The 14,178-nt window shown below is 49.1% G+C and overlaps 1 protein-coding gene and 1 long non-coding RNA gene across 4 annotated transcripts in view; one reads left to right on the plus strand and one right to left on the minus strand.

Moving 5' to 3' along the window:
* Positions 1 to 537: 537 nt before the first annotated feature.
* Positions 538 to 7,514, minus strand: LOC140643027 (uncharacterized). Of its 2 annotated transcripts, XR_012039410.1 has the most exons (3): positions 5,795 to 7,514; positions 4,069 to 4,233; positions 538 to 2,783 (listed from the first exon to the last, which is right to left on the minus strand). It is a non-coding gene; the product is annotated as an uncharacterized lncRNA (long non-coding RNA). The 2 variants fall into 2 exon arrangements; XR_012039409.1 differs by having other exon boundaries at positions 538 to 4,233.
* Positions 7,515 to 7,772: 258 nt separating this feature from the next.
* Positions 7,773 to 14,178, plus strand: part of UXS1 (UDP-glucuronate decarboxylase 1) — a 94,407-nt gene continuing 88,001 nt past the window's right edge. For both annotated transcript variants that reach the window (XM_072844365.1, XM_072844366.1), the window contains exon 1: positions 7,773 to 7,961. In XM_072844365.1, coding sequence (XP_072700466.1) covers positions 7,868 to 7,961 — 94 coding nt within the window. In that variant the 5' untranslated portion in view covers positions 7,773 to 7,867. The remainder of the gene's footprint in view (positions 7,962 to 14,178) is intronic.

Raw genomic sequence — 14,178 nt, forward strand, 5'->3', positions numbered from 1 at the left:
CTCTCTCTCTCTCTCTGTGACTATTATAAATAAAAATAAAAAAAAAATCTTTAAAAAAAAAAAAGAAAAAATAAAAAAGTATAAATAAATAAATAAAATAAAATAAAATAAAAGCAATCAGAAAGCTGCATATAAAGTACGAATAAAGTAACTGCTCTTTTAACGTGCGTCTAAACATCCATTGTCCTTCACAATGATCTTTGAAATGTCTGTAGAATTATCTTCACATCTCTGCTATGAGTTTGACTACTTTACAATCACAGGGTGCTGCCGTGGCTAATTACCTCGTCCCCTACTTAGCTTAATTCGGTCCCATCCCAACTTCCTGTACTGCTGGCATTGACTGTGGGTCCAGACAGCGAAGTACAAGTGGAGGATGTCAAGACGTGGGCTATTTCATGCACGGTTCTGCATGTGCCAGATGCTTGCCTGCTTGAAGTGCTTTACTAAATGATAACTAGTTGTGCACCAGAAAACCCAATAAGAGTAGATCTCATTGTTATAATTCCATGGCTTCATATGCTAACAGGGAAGTCATTTTTTTCCTTTAAAAAAAAAAAAGATTTTATTTATTTATTTACTTGAGACAGAATGTGCGTGCACAAGAGGTAGAGAGGAGCAGAGGGAGAGGGACAAGGAGACTCTGTGCTGAGCATGGAGGCCAATGCAGCACTCAATCCCACCACCCGGAGATCATGACCTGAGCCAAAATCAAGAGTCAGTCATTCAACAATTGAGCCACCCCGGCACCTCAGGAAGCCATTTTCCGACTGTCTGCTCCCCTGACTTCTTGCTGTGTCATTGCATCTCACTCTACTTCTGGCCATGTATACCACATATAGTTGTACAGGTTATGCATTAATTAAAGGTACAATATCATAGATTAATATTAATAAATAATTTTTATGATTTATTATAATATCATAATTTATATATTTACTATGAGAACTTCCTGCCGGATAGAAGTGAGGTATTTTGAGAAAGAAGGGCCTTTTTCTGTTTCTTATGAAAATGCCATATTTTGCATTCTCTGCTTCTGAAGATCCCATACAGGTGTTTATTTACACACATGTACATGTGCATGCCTGTGTGTGTGTGTGAGTGTGCACGTGCACACACACACAAAATTTTCTCATCACTCTTTGTGCCCACAAAATTCTCATTTTAAGTTTTCTCCCTTAATATGTAAAGTATTATAAGGTCTTGGGATGCCTGGGTGGCTCAGTGGTTGGGCGCCTGCCTTCAGTTTAGGGCGTGATTCCTGGAGTCCCAGGATCAAGTCCCACATTGGGCTCCTCGTGGGGAGCCTGCTTCTCCCTCTGCCTGTGTCTCTGCCTCTCTCTCTCTCTCTCTCTGTGTCTCTCATGAATAAATACAATCTTTAAAAAATGAAGTATTATAAGGTCTGAAAAACATGGTTTCGTGGCTGATACCTAATCCACTGAAGTACTGATTAGTTCACTGTTGCCTTATAAGACAGTGCTCTGACTAAAGTCCTAGGTCAGTTTTAAGGAACTCATTATTATCAGGCTACCTTCCAGCTCCTTGGCTATTTTAGCCAGGAATATAGGACTGCCTTTACAGTAGACAAGGAAAGATGCTGCCTGCAGGATATGACATGGAGACTTTGCTCAAAATGATCACCTCCAATGGTAGTTTTTAGTACTTAACAATTCACCGAAAAATCCCTGAACTAGAAGGAAACTTGCAGATAGAACTAGGACAACCAAAAGTGCCCTGGGTCTCCCAACCCTGCCCCAGTCTTCCCCAACCACACAGGCATCACTAACATCACAGCATGTCACCTGCTGGGTCTGGAAGCAGGAGACCTTCCTAACTCCTGCTGCGAGCAACCACTGCATTGCTCCTGCAGTTGATGTGCACTTGAAATCTCTTTGCCAATTCTGAATTCTAGACCAGGAGTCTCATTAAAATGCAAACACCTGGGAGGAAAATATTTTCAGTCTTCACTGAGTAACACCTCACGAAGACCTGTCAGCCCGCCATACAACATGAGAGTCTTATGTGATTAATTTTTCTCTCCTTTGACTGCTACAATCAACTAGACCTTCCATTGTTCTGCTTCTGAAATAACCCTCAAACTTATCTCTGTGCCATTTCCCCCACAACTCCTGGCGTGTTCCTCCTCCTGTCCACCTGGGCTGTTGTGCCTACCATACCCGGTGCCCCTCCCATGACCCCTTTTTCCACTCTGGCCTCTGTGGTCAGGAGACCTGCCTGACAATGGATGCCACTGCCCAGGGAGGGCCGGTCACACCCAGCATCTATGGACTAAAGACCAGACTCCGAGCCTAATTGGGCTTGGGAAGGTACTTTAAGGAGGACACCAGGGTATTTTGTAGAAAGGGAACTGTATTTGCTTTGGAACATAGGAAGGGGAGGCCACCAGGGTATGAACTAAACAAGGGGAAACAAAATGCGCTGTATAGAAATAAACAGGAATTCCAGGGTTAGGGCCAGATGGAGGGCCTGGGAGTGGGGGACAGGGCAGAGGAGAAGACAGGAGTACATGTATGTGTGTGTGTGCATAGAGGGGAAGGGATGGAAGACTGCACAGATGGCCATCCCCAGTGGTGCATTGGTCAAAGATCTCTTAGGTGACACTGCTGTACATGAGTTCTGTAATCAGACAATGAAGTAAATGGACAGTGGGTAGTGGGCAGGAGCCAGGTTTCTCACTGAAAGTAGCAAGGGAAGAGGCTAGAAGGATCCATGTAGCAATGGATTGGAGTTGGAGACATCAGGATGAACACATTCTGGGCCTGGGGTAGGAAATATACAAGATGAATGAACCTGGAGCACTTGCAGTGGCAGAAAGTAAGGAAATGCTAAAAACAAAAAACAAAACACAAGACAAAACCAAAACACCCAACCACAGTGAATGAGGGTAGATCAAAGGTGCACAAGAGCCAACTTAAAGAGCTCCCAGGGACCCAAGCTGAAACAATTTGAGCAATGAAATAAACAAAGTGGCATTGCATTACAACTGAAGGCACAAAATAATATCCCTAAATCCCTACTGGATGATAGATTGTATAATTAAATAATTGGATATTATGATAGGTTTGATGAGACAAAAATTCCACATAATTTATATAGATACACCCCCTCTCAAGGAGGTGGTACAGAACTTCCAGCTTCTCAGGTGCAGGCTGTGTAGAGTGGCTTTCTTGCAAAGACAGAATGGAAAGTGGCAAAGTATAGCCGTGCAGTGGAGGAACCTGACAAACACGCCTAAGCCAGGCAATCAAGGCCAACATCAGGCAGTCACAAATCATGGTGACAGTATGAAGCCCTGACATGAAGGGACATAGATCCTATGTAAATGCAAGATGTCAATGACAGGAGAAAATAAGTGCATGAGAATGCTCTGTACTTTCTCAATTTTTCTGCAAGTCTAAAGCTGTTATTTTTTTTAAGTACAAAGCTGTTAAAAAAAAAAGCCTATTTTTTAAAAAGACTCCTAGAAATGGGAATGTTAGATATACAATTTCAAATTGTTCATGTGGCTGGCATATTAAACCCTCCTGTGTCCCCAAGCCCAAGAGAAGGTCCAGTGCACTCACTACGGTGGTGGTGGTGGTGCGACCGTAGGGCAGGAAACAAGAGACCCGCCTCTCCTCTGCTCTCTTTTGAGACCCACGGCAGTAATGTCCTCTACAGAGGGACTCCAGGGCATGCATCAGGGTCAGCACCCAGCAGAAAGCAGCAGTGACCTGTGGCAGAGCTGGCCTGGTGTGGAGAAGCAGCTTCATGACAGGCAGTTCTTTCTCAAGTATCTTAGTGGAAGATGTGTTAGTCAAGGTCTAGTCAGTAAAACTATCCTAAGTATTTCAAACATTAGAAATGTAATACAGGAGATTGGTGACAAAGCTGTTGGGAGGCTTATGAGGACAAAGAGGAGAGATATTAGAAGAATAAGAAAGAATACCCAGAGTTGAGAAGCAGTGAATGCCCAAGGGTGCTCAGCCCTGGAACAGCTCAGAAGAGAGGCACTGATTCTCTGACAAGATGACAAGATGACAGCTGGGGTTTGGAATCACCTACCTTTGCTAGTGAATGGCTAATGCAACCACTAGCAACTTGCAGCAACCACTAGCAATGGCTACACTGGAAGAGCCAGAAGCAGAAGTTGTCTCTCCCACTGGTCTTCCACGAGGACCTCCGAGGGGCAGATCCTGCCAGGGGCTGGACCATGCAGTGCATGTACTCCTGCAGAACAGAACAGAGGCCTCTGGGGATCCCTGGGTGGCTCAGCGGTTTAGCGCCTGCCTTCATCCCAGGGCATGATCCTGGAGTCCCAGGATCAAGTCCCACATCGAGCTCCTTGCATGGGGCCTGCTTCTCCCTCTGCCTGTGTCTCTGCCTCTCTCTCTTTCTGTGTCTCTCATGAATAAACAAATAAATAAATCTTAAAAAAAAAAAAAAAAAGAAAGAAAGAAAGAAAAAAAAAAGAACAGAGACCCCAAGTACAGATGGAGGCTGAGGCCACCGGTAAGTAGCCAGCAAAGAAAGTGACCCTTGGCCAGGGCCTGACTGACTCATGGTTTGTACTAACCCTCAAGGCCTTCCAGAATGTTTTCTTTCCAACATTTATACCTTCTCCTCTCAATCCCTGTCCCTCCAGCCGGACAAACATCCCACCGTTCCCTCTGGAAGCCTATCCCTCCCCCTTGCCCCTGTCCTTGCTCTTTCCCCAGGGAAACCCCACACACAAAATCTTACCAGTTCTTTTAAATCCTGCTGACGTAGCCCTATTCTGCCAAACCTTCCTCTCCCTGTTCTCACCTGGAAGCACAGATGTGCTAGTTTAAAAGGAAAACAAACAAAAAAAGGCAGCAGCAGCCCTGATTTATATCCATAGGTTATTTCTGTGGTACAAACACTCCCGCTGGAGCTGCTGCCTCTCAACTTTGGTGAGCATGTACCCACAGACCTGGTGCCCCATACTTCCTGGGAGCAGTGTTTCTGTCTTGTGAAATTTCTTAGCCATCGACAGAGCCTGTCCCACAGCCCTCACCATCTGCTACCAGGAATTACAGTTGTTTCTGCGCATGTTTTCACTCTCCTGCAGAGAGCATCCTGACCTAGGGGCAAGGTATGAACTAAAACCCCATCCCCAGGCTTCCAGTTACTGCCTAAACTCTTAAGGTTTCAGTCCCTCTATTAAACACAGCAGCAGCAATGGTGTCCCTATACCACAGGGCTGCTACAAGAATTTCAGATCATGTGTCAAAGCATCTTGTGGAACAGGCCCTGGCATGTGATAGAGGGGTAATAAGTGTTATTTCCTGCCCTTCGTAGATTTTTAACACTCTAGAACAGGAGCCATATCGATTCAATTCTTAATTACCCCTTGTAACTAGTAATTGCTCAAAAATATTCTTGTTGGGCAGCCCCAGTGGCCCAGTGGTTTGGTGCCGCCTTCCGCCGGGTTGTGATCCTGGAGACCCGGGATGGAGTCCCACATTAGGCTCCCTGCATGGAGCCTGCTTCTCCCTCAACCTGTGTCTCTGCCTCTCTCGCTCTGTGTTGTCATGAATAAATAAATAAAATCTTTTAAAAAAATATTCTTGTTAACATATCCACAGAAAGAATGATGTCATTGATAGGAAGGAGGAGGCGTGGGGGTGGGGACATAAGCACAGGCCTGTTGGGGGAAGTGGAGGTGGACTGGTTGGAACAAGACAAGAGAAAGCAGAGAAGGGGGCAGAGGGAATGACAGACCAAAGCCCACAGATTCCCTGATGAGTTTGGAGGACCTCTTTGGTACCTCTGTTTCCTTGCGCCTTTGCACCTCCACTGGGCACGAGATGTGCTGTTGCCCACTTCCCAATTCTGGCTTTGGTTGAGCTGGAAATCAGGGTCTTGGGCCACCAACAGCTTTCCTGGTGGTAATGATGGCAGCAGCAGCATTTTACCTGTAGCCACTGATGGCATTTCCATATACTTACTCCAGTGGGGTAGGAGAAATTGGGAATGGTGTATGGTGGCAGAAAAACACTCAACTAGGAATGTGGTTCTGCCTTTTTGTTCAGAAATAGCATGTGTTTCATTGCTGTCCTGTTTGAATCGATAGATACCTATCAATTTAGTTGATAGGAATCTATTAACCAAATCGTACCTACAACCGAATATGTTTGAAACCCACTTACGATTTTCCCAGTAGGGCAAGTGTCAACAAAATCTTTTTCATTATCTGTCCCTTACATTTAATCAAAAAATCACAGAATCAGAATCAGAGGAGCCCAGGGCCCTGCCTGCCCTAGGCACTTCCGTGCAGCAATCATAGATCTAACCCAAATCCAAATCCAAAATGTTAATGATAGGTGAACTAAGATTCACAGGCAAAAAGCGATTTGTTCAAGGCTCAGAGGCGGACTCCAGAACCCCTGCGTGTGTGGGAACACAGGCTTCTGGCTCCCACCGTAAGGCTCTGTCTGCCTTCACAGGAAGTGAAGGAAGTACCACCTGGCTGCTCCCATATTTTCAGAGACTGGGATCCAGGCATCTTGAAAGTGGGCCCCTCCATTTGTGGGCAGCATGACAGCAGGGTGGCTCTTCCCGCCATAAGGCTGCTCAGCGTGTTTCCTTCCATTCACCGATTCTCCCAGAGAGTTCCTGGGATACGCCAGGGATAGGGGAAGGTTGTATTGCATCACACAATCACAGCATTTGCACTGTGTGGTTTCAGGGCTGTAACGTGTTAGTGCTTTGGGTTTATTGCTAGTCGTTGACTATTCTTGGAGGCTTCTCGGGAAGCTAATACAAAGTATCTAACTGGCAAATCGGCCTGGCATTCCAGGGACGCTGGTGCTCCTCCGATTTCTCCCCGACGCTCTCAGCACTTCCATCCGGTAGCTCCCCAGCATTTTCTGGGGCTCACGGGCTTGGCACCGCAGGCCTGCGCGGACCATGCCCTCTCCTGTACCGGGGCCGGCTGCTGGTCCTGGTGCCTGGCGCGGCTCCGCGTTCGCAGCGGGCAGTCCCCGATGCTCCGATGCTCGATGCTCGCGGCCTGGGCACACCGAGCCGGCACCGCCGCGGGCGCACACCGCCGGGCCACGGGGTCACAGGTGGGCGCCCCGGGGCACCCGGAGCCGACACCATCCGTGTTTCCTCCGGGACGGACGGCGCGCCGTCATTCCTCCCCTTCCCTGGTGTGTCCTAATTCTGTACCGCCAGCAGTACGTGTTCATAATAATAACAACAAAGCTGAGACAGACCTCCCAGCGGGTCAAGGCCGAGAACCCGCCACCGGGCTCCGACTGCAGCGCGGCCGCAGGATCGAGCCTCTTCCCGCCCTGTTGCGGCCGAAGCCACACAGCAGCCCACGGGGCCGGCCCACTTTCTGAAAGACGCGCTCAAAGAACTTCAGAGACAGGCCCAAATTCCGCATAAACCTCTCCTGGCTCCCGGGGGCCCCGCCGCCCGCTGGGCCGGGCCCGGACACCAACGCGCCCCAGGTAGGACCCCGTCGGCCCCGCGGGGAAAGCGCGCCGGCACGCGCATGCGCCGCGCACGCCCCGCCCCCGGCACGCGGCCACATTCTTCGAAAACGGAGGAGCCTGTGGCGGCGATTGCGCCTGCGGGGCGAGGAGGCAGAGGGGCGGGGCGGGGCGCGGCGGGGCGGGGCGGGGCGGGGTCGCGCGTGCGCGGCGGCTCCCCCAGCAGGAAACCCGGCGCGCGGGGGCGGGACCGCGCGGGCCGGAGGTAGGGGGCGGGGCTCTCCGCGGCCGCCGCCGCCGCCGCCGCCACAGCCGCCGCCGCCGCCGTCCGCGCCGCCGCGCATTGTGCAGCAGGCGGCCCCGCGCGGCAGGGCCCTGGACCGGCGCGGCTCCCGGGCATGGTGAGCAAGGCGCTGCTGCGCCTCGTGTCTGCCGTCAACCGCAGGAGGATGAAGCTGCTGCTGGGCATCGCGCTCCTCGCCTACGTCGCCTGTGAGTTCGCGCCCTCGGCGGGCGGGCGGGGAGCCCCATTCATTCCGCGGCGCCGCGGCGGCGGGGTTGGGGGCCGGGGGCGCGTGCGGCCCGGGGCGGCCTGCGGGACCGCGCGCCGCGCTCTCAGCCCGCTGGGGGCTGCGGTCCGGCCCTCCCGGTGCGCTCGTGCGGCACAGCTGCCGGCCAACTCGGGCGCAGACCGCGAGCGCCTAGGCCCGGCGGGGGGTGCTGGCCGCGGGGCTCCGGGTCGGCCGGCGCCCCCCGCCCCCGGCCCCGCCGGCCCCGCCGGCCCCGCGCGGAGATCTGGCGTCCACGTCGCCCCGGCAGCCGGCGATTCCCGAGCGTGCCGCGAGGACCCCTGGGCGCCGCCGCTGCCGCGCCGCCGCGTTGGGGAAGGAGGATAAAAATACTGTTGCCGTTGGCAGAGCCCCCGCTTCGCCTGTTGGCTCCGCAGGAAAATTACTCAGCACTTAACCGTTGGGGAGCCAAGGGCTGCGGCCCCCGCCGGCCCGCGGCCGCGCCCAGACGTGCGGGTGCCCCGGGTCCCGGGCAGGCGCGGCGGCGGCCGGGTGCACGCTGTGCGCCGTGTGGCTCCCGCGGCTCCCGCGGCTCCCGCGGCTCCCGCGGCTCCCGGGACGCCCAGCCTCGGCCGGACCCCGGCGGACCCGCACGCGCAGGCAGCGGGTAGACCCTGTGGCATCCTAGAGGCGGGAACTGCCCTGTGCGGGCTTGCTTGCTGGGTGGTGGTGGTTGTTGTTTTCTAATCTATATGATGGGAATACATTTTAATTGTTGCTATTAATACTTTACCAACTACCACTGTTGGTCTAGAAATAGCTCCCCGTGTGAGCTCCGTTTGATTCCTAGCCACCAAAGTCTTCAATGAAACCCCCTGCTAACTGTTTGAGTTACCAAGATCTGATTCCAGAGGTGGCAGGGGACTTTAGAAAGTGACTTCAGTAGAGCTCTGGGAGGATATGTGTTATTAAGACGCAGGCTGTCCAGCCAGCACAGCCCAGCTGTTCCAGGAGGTGGAGCAGAGAAAGCTCAAGCAGGGCTCTTAGATCCTAGACAGTTTCAAGCCGGGGATGGGTGTTAGATGCCAGTAGTTTGAAAGGGAGAAAAGCTACTCTTAAGTGTTTGTAGTCAGTCTTGAGTAAGAAGAGCTGAGACTCAGGGGGAAGATCATTTAAAATTGCATAATTATTGTTATGAAACAATAATACCTAAATTTGCTGGGTGTTTACATGTGTGTGCAGGCAGGAGTCTCATTGGCTTATTCAGTTATCTCAACAACCTTAGGAAATACTGTGGTCATTCTCATTTTAGAGCTGAGGAAATTAAGACCAAGAGAAATCTACACAGATAACAAATAATAGCCAAATTTTGAACGCAGAAAGGCCAGGGAGCCCTGGGTAGAACCCATGTCTGCAGCAGCCTCAGCTTTGGTTATCGGACTTCTAAAGTTGGACAGAGGTGTTTAGAATTAATAAAGGGGGATGCAGGAAGCCATGGGAAGTTTTTCACCATTCATTCCACCGGGAAATCCTGCCAAGTCCTTAACTGTTGTCTGTGACCATGCTTGGTGTCAGGGGACGCTGAGAAGTGCCATCCTGGTCCCTGGAGCAGGGATTCTCAAACTGGAGTGTGCATCAGAATCGCCCTGAGGATTTTCAAAACGTGGAGTTTTTACCTCCCACCTCAAGTTTTTGATGGAATAGGTCTGGGATGTTGCACTTCATAGCTTCACTTGGGAAGCTGTTGCTGTGGTCTAGGAACCCCTGGCCTAGACAGTAAAGGGACCAAGAATTAGATAATCATACAAATGAGGGTTAATTTACAAACTGGTATGAAGGAAAGGAATGCCTGAGAGCTTATGAGAAGGACTCCTGAGTTACAGTAATCAGGGGCACTTGTTTCCATGATGAGTTGAGGCTCAAGCTGAGAATAAGGATGTATAGAATAGGGAGGCCTAGGAGGGAATTTGTTCCTCTGCATGTGCAGAGGTCCTGTGGCAGCCAAGAGCAGGGAGTGCTTTAGGAATGCAAAGAAGGGTAGTGTTCTTTAGAACATGAAAACAGGGTACAGTGTTGAGGCTGGCCGGCAGATGGGGGTCATATCTGGCTGGCTTGGAAGAGGCCTTGGGCCAGATTATAAAATTTGTGATTTTAGTTATGAGGGGCTGAAGAATAGGGTGGATCAGTGTTACTAATGAGCAGGGATGGTATATCCGAGACACTGCAGAAGGGGTGAAAAATGTTACAGGACTTCCGATTGGTAGTGTCCAAGGACACTGAAAATGTAAGTCAACAGGGAGCCAGCCCATTGACAATCTTGCCCTCCTTGTTAGGAGTGAAATCTCTTTGAAAAAACTGTTCACACTCCCACTTAACACACGCCCTCACGGCTAGCCCGTCCCGGTTCTGGAAGTGCATTGCCTGTTCCTCTCAAGTTCTAGTCTTTCTCATTTCTCAAAGGGTGTTTTTGTTTGTTTGTTTTTTACTGCTTGTGCCAGAGTCTCCCTTCCTATCAGTGAACATTCTGGACCATGCCTAGGGGAGTGAGCTTGTGCCCCGTGCATTGTGCACTAGAGCTCTTTTCCATGCCTGTGTTTTCTTCTCAATAAAATTCCCAATCTCCAGGACAGGAATTGTCACTTAAGTGTTTCAGCCCTTGTATCACTTGGATCAGTGCTGCTAGCTCTTTGGAAGAGCTCCGATGCCTGATTGAAAATCATGCCAACCTACTAGGCTGAGGCTCCCCAGGCAGAGGCTGAACTGGACTTACCTTTAGTGTTTTTTTTTTTTTTTTTTAACATGCATATAGTTTGAAAAGCCAAATAGTCTCTGCATGGTTTGTTGGGTAAAACAGAGTCCCTGCCTTTGTTTTTCCCCACCCAGAGGCAAGCACTTAACTTCGGTTAGCTGATTTTGGTATTTGTCTTTGTGTCATAGGATAATAGCTTGCTAATTTGTTATTTGTCCGTGTTACTTAGTGCCTTTATTCTTTGGAAGATGATGGTTTATTCTCTAAAGCTGCCCTCCTCCTCCATGTTTACATCCCTCATGTAGATATGGTGTAATTTTGAGATCAACATTTAATATATATGTGTATGACTGAACACTATTCTTATTGCTACTGAGCATGTTGTGCATGAATTTTTGTTTTTCCTGCAGCTAATAACTTTTTTTTTTCTTTCTATGTACTATTTCTGATTCAACTCCAAATGCTTGTCAGTTGTTTGCATCTTTCCCCAAATGTTCAGAGCCAGAGGACCTTTTGACTAGCACCTTCCGGAGGAAGGGCCCCCAGAGCCTTCGGACCTGCTCTGCCCGTCACAGGTGTCCTGTCCCCTGACTTCCCCTAACTTATTTCACACTTCTTTCACTTGGACATGCATTGGAGGAGAATTTTGAGACCATCATAAGTGTCTTTCTTTGCATTTAGTTGGTAGATTGATAATGCAGAATTCTAGAAAAAGATTCCTTTAGAACTTTTTAGGGATTGTCTCCTTACTTTCTGCCTTCTAATTTTTTTTAAATTTTTATTTATTTATGATAGTCACAGAGAGAGAGAGAGAGAGGCAGAGACATAGGCAGAGGGAGAAGCAGGCTCCGTGCACCGAGAGCCCAACGTGGGATTCGATCCCCGGTCTCCAGGATCGCGCCCTGGGCCAAAGGCAGGCGCTAAACCGCTGCGCCACCCAGGCATCCCTCTGCCTTCTAATGTTGACAAGTTGTTTCAGGTCTGTCCCTTTCCATGGGACTTGTGTTTTCTTTCTGGAAGATTGCAGGATCTTCTTTTGGCCCATGATAGTCATGGTTGACCACACATTTCCAGCTTTCTGCCACCCTGGCCTTGTCCTCACTCCCAGAGCTCGGTGGCCTCATGCAGTCACCATGCCCTGGAGCTGAGGCACGGGGTGCCCTGCTCCAGTTCTGGGGCCAGTGATTAATTGTGAACGTTTCCTCCTCTCTTAGTTGATAACTGGCATCATTTAAGGTGATGACACTCAGTGCGGAGCACCCCCCTCCCCTGCCTTAGAGTGACATGCCATGAGGAATGCATCATTGTTTTTAAGCGTCATAGGGTCTGGGCTTGCTTGTTGCTGCAGCTCAGCAGAGCCTGGCATGCATTTGTGCCCCTTGTGCTGGGTACTGGAGAGGCCCCTGGCAACCCAAAGACTCTTCCTTTTCAGTTCCGGGGATTTTCTTAAATAATTCTTTGCTTGTTTCACCTCCTCCATTCTGTGTTCTCTCTCCCCGGAATATCAGTATGCTGATGTAGTATTGCCTGCTCTAGGCCTTTTATTTCCTATTCTCCCCCACCCCACCCTCTTTAAAAAAGTTTTGCTCTGCTTTCTGGAAAATTCCTCTTTGTATTTTAGCACTTCTAGAGATTCTTTTTTTAATAGTATTTTTGCTATCTTTTAAAATTATTATTATTCATGAGTTCTTTTTTCTCTGGATTTAAAAGAAATTTTAAAAATGTCTTCATTTCATGTTTGTGTTCTCTTCATAGTAGTTTTGTTTGCTCATTTTTCTTTCTCGCTGAAGAGTCTCTTCCCTCCAGGTCCTTTCCCACATTTCTTGTGCGAGGCTTTCTTTGGTTTTCTGCTGGCCCTAGGTTGTTTGCTCCTGTTTCGGAGGAGTACTGTAGATCTGTCCTCTGGGCTCTGAGCTCTGGTGACAGGGCATTGCCAGGTTTCTGCTGGACGGCCCAGTGGGGACAGGGCTTCGGGTCTCAGCAGTACCTTGATCATCGTCCCAGGTGAACCTGGGGCTCCCCAGTCCAAGATGCCCTTCCTAGAGATGGAGCTGCCTGGCATCTGCTAGGGTGAGGAGTGGAGCTGCCACTCGTTCTGCTATTCAGACAGATTTGAAAGTCAGACCCCTGTTTCTGTAGCCTTGTCACCCCATTTCCACATGCACCAGTCATGACCATTCCAGACTCTCCTGACCATTCCGGCCTTCTCCGCTGCCTGCTCATCCTTCTTTTGCTCTCTAGCCACCTTCTGTTCCCCTTTTCCTGTCCACTTAGGCTTAGACCCTAAGCAAGAATGACAAAGAAGTCTACTTTCTGATGTTATAGTGAGCTTAGGAGCCATTCTTCAGCTTTTGAAAATTAGAGTTGTGATACCTTGTAATATTCAGGTATTTTTTGGTGTATCATGCATCATGTGGTAATGACACCACACTTGTGGTACCTTTCCATCCTGTTACTCTTGTTCCACTGGAGAGGAAAGCCACTAAATGGAACACTGAAACCCATCTAGAAGCATGGTATTTGCATTTGTGGGAACAGACTTCAACCTTCAACCTTCAACCTTCATCCACCAGTCTGAGTTGGGCTTCCCTTAGAATAGTTTTGCCTTAAGATAATCAACCTCACGTGACTAGGGACTGTCCTCGAGAATTCACACAGTAAATACCCACTGGCCTGCTGCTTGGGAGACATGGGGAGTTAGACTGCATCCTGATGCCAGCAGACTACTGGAAAAAAAAGGTAGGGGAAAAACAAACAGTCCAGGTGCTGGTTCCAGATTTACCTGAGCATGAGGATTAGCTCATGCTTGTTAAATGCAGGTTCTCAGGATCCTCCTGAGACCCACCAGGCAGGGACCTGAGGACCTTCCTTCCAGCCCTCCTTTGGGGTTAGGGAGGGGCATCTCAAAATGGTTTTGAGCCCTCGACATTTTATTTTAAGAATTCTCATGCCTGTTTTCTATTCTTTCTAGTGAAAGAGTATTTTGGCAAACACCCAAATACTCCCCTGCCCAGATTTACCAGCTGTTCTTTTTTTCCACATTTGTTCTTTCTCTCTGTTTTAATGTATACTTTTTTAATTTGGTGGAAATATATGAAAGCTGCAGACATAATATTGCTTTACCTTTAAGTAATATAGATCTGCTGAGACTAGAAGCATCTTCTGTAGAATCTCATACTCAAAAAACTAACATAAATGGTATTGTCCAATGTACAGTCCATGTTTGAGTTTCCACTAATGGTACCATCCGTGTCTGACAGCCTTTTCTGTTGTTGTTGTTTTAACTCTAGAATCAGTCAAGGTTTATATGTTGCATTTGGCTGTTAGTTCTCTAACTTAGTTTGATTATTCATGACCCTCACCTTTTAAGAAAAGCCCGGGCCAGTTGTCCTATAAAACGGCTTGCTTCCTAGATTCATCTGAGTGTTTCTTTACAATTAAATTCAGCTGA

Source organism: Canis lupus, chromosome 11 (assembly GCF_048164855.1).
Source record: "Canis lupus baileyi chromosome 11, mCanLup2.hap1, whole genome shotgun sequence".
Lineage (NCBI taxonomy): Eukaryota > Metazoa > Chordata > Mammalia > Carnivora > Canidae > Canis > Canis lupus.